Raw genomic sequence first — 13,286 nt, forward strand, 5'->3', positions numbered from 1 at the left:
TACTGCTTTGGGAGACGAGATTGAAGTGATTTGCCAGACTTTGCATCTGATCCCACTTTGGGGCATCCCCATCGCCTGGGTATAGCCTGTTGGATTAACCACACCTATATTCTTGGTGTGTGCGTTACACCTGAGCTGGCGGGCACTTTACTGTAGGGCAACAATTTTATTATGAAGATGTTGTACATTGTAGAGGTTTCCCTAGGAAAGTAACTTGCAAAATTTCAGGGCGTTGAGTGCCGTGGCTAGGGAGTTATGATGAATGAAAGAAACAGCTTCAGGCTTGTGTTGTGCTCAGTTGGCACCAAAAGTCACAGAAACTAAGCACAAAGCTGATTTGATAGGAGTGGATGTTTTTGGCATGTGGCACAAAGGCAGAAGGGCTTTAATGTTTAGTGTTTTCCAAGCAGTCACCACTGGCAGAGCACAAAGAATTGACAAAAAGCACAGAAGAGACAAAAACTAGGTGATGTATTCAGCATCCCGTCTCCCAAAGCACTGTGATTAGAGAGCCCTGGTAAAATGATGTCATCTGATTAAAAGCTAGACCTGTCTGTCACAAAAGACACCTCCCTCTTCCAGCTCTGGCATTTTTCTTCTATGACAAACTAGAGGAGAAATTTTTGGAGACTCAGTTTGCTGTGATTAAACATCTGAATTCCCATAGTGCTTTGTAGAGATCCACTTCAGACAAACCTTTTTGAAGTGGCTCTGCTTCGGTTCTTGATTCAGGATTTGTCAATCATTTGTGCAGTCCTAGATAATTCAATTTTTGTGACACTGAACCTGCATTTTTATTTCGTTGGAATAAATGTTTTTCTGTTTGTCATGAATTGACCTTAGATCAGCTAAAGATTGCAGTCCCTGGTGTTCTAAAGCCAACAAAACAAGTATTGACCAGTTAGATGTAAAGTTTTGTTCTGCTAAGAGATTAAAGGTTGATCAGGCAAAAGATTGTGTATGTAACCAAGTAGCAAAACTTACAGGGCACTTCGTGGAACTTTCAGTGTCTCCTCCAGACTAAGGTTCTTTTCAAGTAATATGTACATAAGAATTTTATTTAGAGCAATGACTTTCATGTGCATTGAGTTATCTGCAAACTCTGTGCCCTGTCTACATTTTTCATTTTTCTTCTCTGTGTTTTTACAGGGAATTTTAGTTACATAAAGAAAAAAAATCTTTCCTTAGGTTTATAATCCATTTGTGTCATTCAAATAGGTAAGGCGTCTCTTAGCAGAATGGGGAAGGAAGCAGTTTTCAGCTATTCCCCCTTTCATCAACCTCTCTCTAAATTTACTCCAGATCGTCCTCCCAATCCTTCAGAGCAGATTTAGGGAGGCATGGCGGATTGCAGAGAGAGAGGGAGTAGCTGACAAGTGCTTCCTTCCCCATTCTGCTAACAGAAGTTTTACTGTTAGCTGAATTAAACTTTTTTCCACTGGGTTTTTGCTCCTCTTCTCATAAGATAACAAAACCTAATTAGCAAATTGCAATAGTCATTTTTTGGTAATGCGAGCAAAATCTGGACATATGAAGTGTTTTCTGTTCCTAACTCTGCTTTGTGCCAATGTAATTCATCGTTCTCCATTCATCTTTAAGTGCTGGCGAACAGAGGCATAGATTAGAGGCAACGGATTCAAGTGGGTGAACTGTCAGATCCACTCAGTTTAGTTACCAGCATTCTTGAAAAAACTACCTGTGCACATGAATGAAATTGGCAAGTCTTGTCTAGAACCAGTACCCTGATGTGGTGATAGACTGCACTTGTCTATTGGATGGGTTTGAAGGATGGCTACTAGAGCACATGCAAATAAATGTGTGAATCATTGGTGGTAAATCACATTAGCTTGATTTAGTTTGATTTTATGTTGTATGCCTCCCACGGATCACTATGTGAAGGGTGGGTTTATAAATCGGGAACTAAATAATAAAATGCAGGATTGTCTGAATGAAGAATAGAGTTGTATGTTGTACATAATTTTTATGGGTTGATGAAAAGAGGAAGTGTGAAATTATTTTTTCTTTGTTGGAGTTATGGATTTTTTATGTTCAATTTTTATTCTATTTTGTTTTTCATATATGTAATCTATTCTGGGGTCTACAAGTCTCATAAATGAATGGATGGGTGTACAAGCAGAGCAATTTCAGAGATTTTCCAGGACCCTTTCCAAGAATGTTCAGCTTTCACTTAAAAATTAGAACAAAGCTTCTAACTCGTTTTGTTATGGGAAAGTGTCCATGAAGTATTCCAAATCCTACTTACCATGTCTTGGAGAATGGCTAATGTGACTCTGACCTGGGAGAGTTCCACAGCTCCAGGTGAATTAGATTTTATTGTTTCTTGATTTGTCTGACTATTGCTGATTTTAATTTTACAGGTATTTCGGAAGAAAGCAGTAGAACTAGGAGAGAAACTGCTTCCAGCGTTTAACACGCCAACAGGAATTCCTTGGGCATTGTTAAATATCAAAAGGTAAAAACAAGGAATAGCTTCTGTTTGCCCTTTATTTATTGGGATGGACAATCAGGCGACAATTTTCTGTATTATCTTACCTTTTAGGCTCCTGGCTTGTGTGAATACCTAACACGAGATGACACATAATTGCTCTCTCGTTTTCCTCATTTGTTGCAATTTGCAGACATTCTGCAAACTGAAACAACTTTTGTGGTCTCAGTTGAATAGAAGTCCAGTCTTCTCAAAGTCTACTCTGAATATTTGTAAGGAGGTAGTGAAGCCGCAGTATTCTAGGTTTAAAGTTAATATGCCTGAATTTCACATTGAGACTTTCTAAAATTGGTGTAACTTAATTATTTCAATTCCTTTCTTAATTTACTTCAACTGGCAAATGGTAAATTAATTAACTAACTAGTGTATGTTTTTTTAGGCACACCCATGCTCTTATGTTGGTCATCTTTTTATGACCAAGGACAGTGCAAATATTTACTCTTCTTTTTATTGCAATTTTTAAATCAATATATACTAATTGCACCCTCCTTCTCAAAGTGTGTGACATGGCGAAAATAGACAGACTTGAGGGAACTCAAGGCTTGTTGAAGTACCAGATTTATTTTTATTTATGGTTTTTTTTAAAAAAAAAAAACCTTCAGAAGAGAACACAAACCACTCATTGAGGTGTGAGCATGCTCAGAGGGCACAGAATGGTGACTGACTGAGGGGTGGAGGGTAGAATTCAAAACAGGAAGGAGAATTGAATGGCATATTCTGAAAAGGAAATCACTGGCAGGAATACTGAATGGGAACACACTACACACTGTGACTTTGTCAGGGATCACACTTATATTCAGTCTGTTTTCAGGTTTCTTTGCTACTTGGAAGGGTTGTACAAACTGTTGACAGTAGAAGTCAGTAGGGCTGTGTTACTGACCTGTCTTCCCAATGCCAACAGCTATGTTGAATGAATTGCCTTTTAATCTATTTGACTTCCCTGCGGCTTTGGAGTGGTTCTGGTACTGAATCTCCTTATTATACAAGATGCTGTTGTAGGGGGACTTAGATCTAAAAGATTTCTTTTTCAGAGATAATTTATTATCATCACACGGCTCATAGAATAACAGACTCATATTCATGGTTCTCTGATTTAGTGTTCAGCTTGCTTTTGCTTTAGGGAACTGCTTTAAGGCTGGCTCTCACTGTTACATACTATCTTACAGCTTTCTTATATTTTATTCCCCCCTGCTATGTGTGAAACTCCAGGAAAAATGATTAATCAAACCCTTAGCACATAAAGCAATGGGAAACTTGTATTGTTTGCCTTTATTAATCAGTGCTACTTAAGTGTATTCTGAAAGATGATAAAAAGTATGTTTGAGATTTACAGGAGCTGGAATGTACTTCCTAAGGAGGAACTAAGCTATAAACTCAATACCTAAAGAAGTATGTACGTACTTAAAATGCACTGGGATCTGATTTTTTCAATAATTAAATTGCCTTCATGTACCTGCTTCTGTTGTGCTAATCTAGGAAAACATTGACTAATCATATTTAAAAGCAGAATTTTTTTGTCCGACATGTTTATTCATTCATATATAAACAGATGCACTACACACAAGACAATAAGCCAAGGATGACTATAAAGATCTAAATCAGCCATCTATACATCTGAGGTGGTTCACGCCACAGAAAGAGACCAAACAGCTTACGGCTTTTTACTGAAGGGATGTGTTGCAGCAAGTGTATGAGTAAGATGGGGAAAGGATATGCCTTGCTCCTCCTATCTTTCTCAAACCCATGCACATTTCCTCAGGGGTGTAGCATGGGTCGCCGGTGCCCTGGGAGGGGCAAGTATTGTGCCCCCTAGTGGACTGGCCAGCAGTCAGTCCCTTCGCCGGCCAGCATCCAATCAAGGGAATCTCTCCTTGCAAACTAGCCCCAACCTAAGAACAGAGATAAGGCAGAGAAACGGAAGCCAGGAGCTTTGCTGTGTAACCTCGTCGTCCTGTCCCTGCAGCGAGGTGCTCTGGGCAACGCACATGGCTCTGGCAGTGCTTTCTCCATCCCTCCCTCTTGGCCATCCCAGGGGCGGAGCATGCACAAGTGTCCCTTTGCCAGCCATGAGGAAAAGGAGGTGCTGCCCCAGCCCTGAAGGCCCGGCCTGTGCACGGTTTGCCTCCCCACAGCTCCGGCCTTGATGAGGGAGCTGGTGGTGGTGGTGCCTGATTGCACCCCCTCAGAAACTTGTGCCCAGGGCTACACCCTTCCTTTCCCCCGCCCCCCACTGCACTACTGCATTTCCTCATTCATGCATGGGACAAAGATTGGGTGTTCTCATTTACTGAGTTCAGTGGAACTTACTTGAGGTAAATGTGCATTTAATTGCAACCTAAATGTATATGTAGGGCAAGAAATACCGTATTTTTCGCCCTATAGGACGCACCGTCCCATAAGGCACACCTAGTTTTTTTGGGGGGGAAATAAAGGGGAAAAAACTATTTCCCCCCAGGCGCGGGGCTGGGGCGGGGGAGGCCCAAGCTTCCCCCGACCCCAGTCCCCAAACAGGCAGCTCTCTGCAAGCCGTGGGAGCCCAACGCTGGCTCCCGCTTCTTGCTGAGAGGTCCGCGAAGCCTGGACATGCTGAGCTCAGCGAGGGCAGGCTTCAGCATGCAGGCAACTCTCCGCAAGCAGCGGGAGCGCTCCTGCTGCTTGCGGAGAGGTCCGCGAAGCTTGGAGAGTGAGAGGGGTTGGTGCGCACCGACCCCTCTCGCTCTCCAGGCTTCAGTGAAAGCCTGCATTCATCCCATAGGACACACACACATTTCCCCTTCATTTTTGGAGGGGGAAAAGTGCGTCCTATAGGGCAAAAAATACGGTAACTTATAGTTTCTGTTGATTCCTGCATATTTGCCTACAACTGCAGGTGAAATATTCAAATAAAGCCATGTTGGAGAAACTCCTTAACTATTATTTTCCATTCAGTTGTTTCACCAAAGTAGCTAAATGTTTATGAAATGTATGTAAATACAGTATTATTTATTTTTTTAAATGCATATTTCTACTACTGGCTGAAATTACCCATGCCTGCCCCACATTTGACGTGCTTCATACACCTTGGCTCCAACTGATTATCTGAAACTCTTCAGCAGCACTATTCGTGTAATTTGTTACAAAAAAATCCCTGAATTTAAGCCCACATACTTTGAAAGCATAAATACCTGAAGAATTTTAATGAATGCCCCTCTGGCAGGAAGAAAGTGCAGATCTTTGTTTCTGTCCTTCTGGTATTTTCATCTCTTTGACAGTTGAGTTTGCTATCTTTATTTCAACCTATGCATAAAAAATAGTTATTAGTTTCTTGAACTTATCTCATGGTAATGAAAGTAAAATAAATCCCAGGCATGAAGTGCTGCACATTTTTCTTCGGGTTTCCAAGTAGACACTGAGCGGTGTTGATGTATCTCCATTTTGTTGAGAGAGAATAATAAATCATAAGCAGCTATGAAAATATACATAGCTAAAAGTTCAGCCCATGCATATTTTACCTAGCTGTCCCACTGCATTCAGTGGGTCATAGTCTTAGGAAACATGCACAGGATTGCAGACTAAATCTCTTGCTACTGGTTCTTCTACTGTAATTTATATTTATTTAGATAAGATTTTTAAAAAAAACTTATACACATAATTTAAGATGGTTTACAACAAATAGATCAGATTCACATTAAAGCCCCAGTAAAGGCAAAATGCATTCAAGAACAGCTGAAAAGAAACAGGAAGCAGAGATAAAACTGTCTCTTCAGATAGTCGATCAGCAAAAGCCAGCTGAAAGAAAAGCATCTTCACAAACCCATGGAAAACAAGAGGATGAACAACCTAGGCTTCAGCAGACATGTTGCACAATGTGGGGGCTGCCCACTGAGAAAGCCTTGCTATCTTCACAGTAAAATAAGTCTCCCTGATGGATGGGAGTCTCTCCCATAGCTTAGCAACACACAGGCGAAGGCATTCCATCAGATATCTTAAGCCAGAGCCATTTGGGGTTTTAAAAACCATCTCTGATATTTTGACTTGTACATGAAAATAAATATGTAACCAGTGCAGTTGTCACAGGATAGGTGTAGCCTGATCCAGGGGTGAGCTCCCACAAACATTCTTGCTGCTCCATTCTGGACTGGTTGAAGCTTCTTGCAGTCTGCAAAGGTACCCCCATGTAGAGTCCATTGCCATAGCCAGGTCTGATTTACTTTCATGCAAGGATGTACATGATAATATAAGCATACTGAGAATATTTGTTTTGTTGCAAAATAGTGTCTTGGCCAGGATCATTTTTAAATCAAGTTTTGCCCAAGGCCTCAAAAACTGAATTCCATTTTGTTCAGCTGACTCTTAAAAGAGGTTGCCTTATTGCTTTCATCAGAGATTTCAAAGTAAACGCATCATGTATTGAACTTGTGGACCTAGAAATCCTTGGTGCTTTCTATTTTGGAAGTTCTTATTGTTAACCACAATGTAAAATAAGTAACAGAAGATTCACACAGAAAGCTTTTTAATGTAATATTTGGTTTCTATTTCACTGGAAGGTCAATGCTTTGTTTAACAGCCCATGCTTTGTATCAGGTATAGCATGAAGTATAATATCCTAGTTTAAAGTTTTGAAAAGAGACTCCATTTTTATACAACTTTCTATTTTGAAAGTAAACTACATGGATTTTTTGCCATAATGGTTTCACACACCTTTGAAGAAAAGAAATACAGGTTTCGCACCAGTTGTAGTCACGTCAAGAGTTCACTCATGTGGATAGCCTGAGATGACAGACTAGTAAGTTCCATGCAAGAGCTGGAAGAGACTACCAAGGTTGGATGCTGGTTCAGTTTTCATCACATAAAGCTGGCCAAGTGTGACAAGGAGTCAACGTCCATTGGGCATAAGCACCTTTGAACTAATTTGGGCTTATTTCATAGGATTGAGGCTGTTAGACAAGTTCACTCAAGGAAGCATGTGACAGTAATGTATGGTACTCTGGAGGAAAGAGAAGATCTGCTTGGGAAGGGCTAGTATCTCTAAGCCTTCTCCTTCATGGTCTGTGTATAACAAGCTTATTGCTAAATTGGGCATCCTCTCAACTTGCAATAGTACCAAAGCAGTGCAGATAGGTTAAATGTGCTAATGTTGAAAAGGAACTGAATAATACATTTTATTTTGGCTCCATCCTATAGTTACAAATAGCTAATTTAGGTGAACAGCGCTCTTTGGAGGGTATTCAGGTTCACATAAAAATGATTTGGTAATGCAGCTCTTCTAAGTATTGTGAACTAGGTATACTCCAAAGGAAGTGCTGCTCTGACTGCTTAACAGCATTAACAGGAAATAAAAGCAAAGTACATGTGAACATTGAAGAGATGCAAATGTGATTAAATAAGAGGCTGCGTATTAGGGGCTTTTTATTGCGTTTAGCATTTAGTATTCAGGGCTTTTATGTTTCTTGTCAAGCTACTACGTAGTTTATGATGTTGTAACTTTTATTTCTCAATCTCACATCACTTTTTTTTTCCTTTTTAGTGGCATTGGTCGCAACTGGCCCTGGGCTTCAGGAGGAAGCAGTATTTTGGCGGAATTTGGAACTCTGCATTTGGAATTTATGCATCTAAGCCACTTATCTGGAAATCCAGTGTTTGCTGAAAAGGTCAGTTAAGAGTTTTTGCCAGTAGTTGCATCACACTTTTGGAAGTGTGACAATTGCCAGTTGTCGGGAATATCTCCATTTTTGTTCTTTGGATCCTCTGAACTTATTTTCTGAGTACAAATGATTTGGTTTCCAGCACTTCTTTCAAATGTTTTATGATAGTAGGATGGTAGAAGTGTACACATTTTAAGTATCTTAGGTTGACCTTGTACTGCAAACAAGGGAGAGAAAGTGTGTGTGGATTTTCTCTGCATTAGGTTTTTTTGTATCCAGCTTATTAGTAGTTTCACAGGTAGTAATCATCCCTAAATCATGTTGTGCTTGCCTGCTATGGCACAACAGTCTGTTTTAGGTGCTGATTCAAAAGAAATGTTTTCCAACTAACTTGAGTGTGGGATTAAAAACATAGGGCTTATTAGTATATTTCACCCTATCAGAGGAAGCCCTGTGTAGCTGCTTTTGCAGTAAGGCCTCCCCTTGTGTGCACCCATGAAATTGGCTCTGAAGTGGTTGGGTGATCCCCTAGAGTAGCACATGGGCGGATGGACACCCTTCCGCCTGGCAAGCTGATATAGTTGCTCAGATGAAACATTTGTAATAGCCCAACATGAAACACAACCCATAATTGCCCCCAATACATTCTGTATTACAAACATATGCTTCATTTGTATATAATGATAAGCAGTTAACAAATTAGCCTGTTCGTCCAGGCCAGGCTCTTCCACTTCTCTGCTCTCTTAGTAGATCAGGGAAACAAACCACACAGGGCTGCTTTGTCCAAAGCAGCACTCTTGGTTTGCCTCTCTCTATCTCTCTCCCTCCCCGCCCCCCTCTCTCCAAACCACGATCTGCAACTAAGAACAAACCTTGGCTTCGGGTTTAGAGAGTGAAACAAACAGCTGGTTTGGATATAATGCTAAGCCAACCAGTTTGTGGTTTGTTTCCTTGCTCAGCTCAAGGAGCAGCAAAACAGGATTGCTAGGACAGCAAGCAGCTTCTGCACAGGTTATTTGCATTTTTTAACTATAGTTACTGAATACCCAAGTTCAAATGCAGCCATAGGTTCTCAAACATATATTGAGGAGTTACGGAACCAGATTACTTTTCAGCTAATGTTCAACACTAATCTAGCAAGAAGTCATTAATTAGCTACACGAAATAGCTCTGGACGATGTCCATCCCAGTATGGGCTGTGTGAGAGAGTGGGACAGGGGGAGAGTCCAAGCCAGTATAAAATGATGGCTTGAATCCTAACAACTCATCTGCAAATGGAAGAGTTGCTTCTGTTTATATAGGCAACTAGAATCCTTCAGAAGGTCTGGTTGGAGTATGGGCAGGGCAGCATTTTTGTCAATCTCCTCTTCCCATTTTGTTGCTTCTCGTGATTTTCAAGCAGATTTTCAAGGGGCTGCAGTGGGAAGGAAAGATTGGCAAAAAGCATTTCCTCTCTCCTCCTTCCTTTTCACTGTGGAATGTGTCCCAAAAGCAAAACTCTGCTCATGAGACTATTAGCAGAAGTTTAGTTAGAATATAATCCAGTACTCTTGAAAGACTTGCTTCCCTTAAGTTTGAATAGCCATACATTTCTTTTCTTTTTGCAAAGAATAAATTCTTTATGTAAAATACACCAAAAAGTGTGCATGTGAAACACCATGTTTGTTTTTGTTATTTGACATAGGTTATGAACATAAGAAAAGTTTTAAAACGATTGGATAAGCCAGAAGGTCTTTATCCTAATTACCTAAATCCAAGTAGTGGTCAATGGGGTCAACGTAAGTATACCATTTTCACTGGCGGCATGCACACATTTCAGTTATTTTGTTTAAAGACAAAACATTTAAAAGACTTCTTAAAAAGCTACTTGAACTATACTGTCAATGTGGCTTTTGTTTGTCCCTTCATTACTTGTGTTTGTTTATAACATGTACACTAAATATACTCTGAACCGAAATAGTTATGATAGTTTTGTTTTCATGAAATAGAAATGCATTTTCATAATTTAGATGTGGTTATAGCAAAATTGTCCTGTTCATGCAAGCACAATGAGTCTCCCCTCCCTCTCCCTCTCTGGAGGGATTTGGGAACACTCAGAAAAGAATGGTGGGTTGCATGGGGGAGAAGAGGGAGGGGAAATTATCTTGTGCAGGTGGGACGTTTTGTGAATGGGACAATTCTTTTGGACACAGTTCAATACAAATGCAGCAGTCATCTTGAGAGCACATGTATCTATTTTACTTGTTAATTATAAATATTTAACAAAAGATTTACTGATACAAAATTTCAAAATTCATAAGGTGTTATCGCAGACACATTTATTTGATTTGCTGCTCTGGTTGTAAATCTGGATCAGGCTTTGTCTAATTTTACAAATTTCCAAAATCACATTGACTTGCATTGCAGAATAAAAGCTACAATAACTTGCTTTTTTGACATAGAAACATGTAAACTTTGGGGCATGGTAACCTCTCTAGAGGGGAGTAACTGCCTAGTTGCAGAAAGAGAGCTGCAGGTCTTTTTGTGCTGTACACCTTTAAAATTTGCTTTTCAAAAAAAGTAATTAAAAAAATTAGACTCAGTGCTCAGTCATGTCATTTCTCATGCTCCTGTGTTTGCTAATAAATTATGATAATATTGCATTCAGTATGCTGTGGCCACAAGGTGTGGCTGGATGGCAAATACAGTGGTACCTTGGTTCTCAAACTTAGTCCGTTACAAAACCAAAGCGTTACAAAACAAAGGTGTGCTTTCCCATAGAAAGTAATGCAAAACGGATTAATCTGTTCCAGACTTTTAAAAACAACCCCGAAAACAGCAATTTAACATGAATTTTACTATCTATCGAGACCATTGATCTATAAAATGAAAGCAATAATCAATGTACTGTACTATAAAATAAATAAGACAGTATTGTAGATGATAAAAATTAAAATTATTATTTTTTCTTACCTGCACTGATGATAGTCATTGTTGGATGGGGGGCTTTTATCCATTTCCGCAGTCACACAATCAATCAGTAGCTGAACTGGGTTCCACACAGTCACAAAAACAAGTTAACCGAAAAAGCCTCAGAAACAAAAACACAAATTTAATCCATTCTGGAAGTCCAATGTTCGAAAACCAAGACACAGCTTCTGATTGGTACAGGTGCCCCAGAAACAATAGCTGACAGCCGCATCAGATGTTCGGCTTCTGAAAAACATTTGAAAACAGGAACACTTGCTTCCAGATTTTCAGCATTTGAGAACCAAGGTAGCACTGTAGAGATAAAAAGGTAAAACACCTCTAGTCTACAAAACACAAGCTAGATCCTTCTTGTAGTTTGTGGTTGGCAATAGATAATCAAAATGCAATATTCTTAGCAATGAGACGATAATAAAATAAAAAACAAAACGGCAAACATTTCAAAACAAACAAACAAGGGAACTGGGATTGTGTGACAAACGAGAGAAAACAAACACAAGCTGAAGAAATGCAACCAAACCCAGCAAATGCTTTATAAGAGACAGGACTTCCAAAAGTGTTTCTCATTTTAAGACTTCTCATACACACCAGGAGCCTTCTAGGTAGCCCTGCAGCATGCATGAAGCTCATCCCTGTAAGCCTGTGATTAGCAAATGTTTGGTAGGAGGAGATCATGCTACCCTTCCTCCAGATCCCCTTCTTTCCACACTAGAATTCTTATATGGTATTGTAATTAATAATTGAAACATTGGCCTGGCTTTCTGTGAGACTGTTTGGAGCTACAGATTGGCGTAAATCTGTACAAATATTTTTGGGAAAGCCCATTTGCCCTGTAGTGATTTGTTGCTGCTTCTACCCACTCTAGGCAGGACACAAAACAACCTGATTTAGTTTGGACTTTGGGCTTTGGTTGAATCTGGTGCACACCCTACCTTTTACTAAATACCACCAAAATGTTGACACTGGGCCTTAGAGAATATTGAGTCTGAAACAATAGCCACTGTGAGGCAAAATATTTTCTACTACAATTAGACCAGCAGTACTATAGTTCCGAATGTCGGAACTATTTTATTGCTATTGTTCCTGTACATTTATTTAGCCTTTGTTACTTCAGTTGCAAATTGAAAGTGATTTTCAGCGTCATGGGTTATTAGATTTGTCTCTAGCAGTAATGGATATAATAGCAGGACTTATTATTGATGAGACTCTGCTTGTGCTATTTAGTCTGCAAATGTCAAGAGTTTCTGAGGTAATTCATTTAGGAAACTGCAAAGGTCATTTAAATGCTGCTATTCAGAGATCAACCTTCCATCACAGAGAGTGCACTCATTCTTCTGAGAAAAGCTTCTTTCTTCTTTGTATTGTGGACACTCATGTAATTAATGAGGTATTTCTTTACTTTAAAAAAAGTGTTCTGTTTTGTTAGTTCTTCGTAATTCTATCTTGCCATCACAGAACATTTCTTTGGAAATGGAGAGCAAAGGTAACATTTCAGAAAACTAAATACCAGGTCACAGGCTGATAGTTAAAGATGCACACTGTGAAGGTGAAACCTTTAATAGGAAAAAGTAGGCCATATTACTTGTTTGGTTTTAAGCCTTAAAGAGTAAACAAGCATGTCTGTCATTTCAATTTTGAAGGCATAATTTGGAAAGGAAGAACTTCATGAAGTTAAATAGACTTCTTTTCAGGATATTTGGTATAGGTGTGAAAGAGAAAGCTGCCCCCCATCCCTCCCAGAATAGACATACTCCTCAATTTTCCAGATTTCATTTAATATAAATAAATTTCTGGTCCATACGGGGCACATTGCTCCAGCAGTATTCTGCTCATTAGCTATGTGAAACACTTACTTTATTCTTCCTTTCACTGTTTTGCTGTGATTGAAGTCATAGCAATGACTGACATTTAGGAAATCTGCCATTATGGTCAATGACCAGAATTTTTTTGCAAATATATAAAATATCAAGGAAAACAAAATAAAGAGCCCTAACAATAAAATCACTAGTACAGTGGTACCTTGGGTTAAGAACTTAATTCGTTCTGGAAACTGGAAACTGTTCTTAACCTGAAGCACCACTTTAGCTAATGGGGCCTCCCGCTACCACCGCGCTGCTGCTGCACGATTTCTGTTCTCATCCTGAAGCAAAGTTCTTAACCCGAGGTACTATTTCTGGGTTAGCGGAGTC

The 13,286-nt window shown here is 39.6% G+C and overlaps 1 protein-coding gene across 1 annotated transcript in view; it reads left to right on the top strand.

Moving 5' to 3' along the window:
- MAN1A1 (mannosidase alpha class 1A member 1) overlaps nt 1-13,286 on the top strand; it is a 53,559-nt gene that overhangs the window by 25,783 nt on the left and 14,490 nt on the right. The window contains 3 exon segments of the mRNA XM_079970782.1: nt 2,379-2,473; nt 8,013-8,136; nt 9,815-9,908. Coding sequence (XP_079826908.1) covers nt 2,379-2,473; nt 8,013-8,136; nt 9,815-9,908 — 313 coding nt within the window.

Source organism: Podarcis cretensis, assembly GCF_951804945.1.
Source record: "Podarcis cretensis genome assembly, chromosome: 3".
Classification (NCBI taxonomy): domain Eukaryota; kingdom Metazoa; phylum Chordata; class Lepidosauria; order Squamata; family Lacertidae; genus Podarcis; species Podarcis cretensis.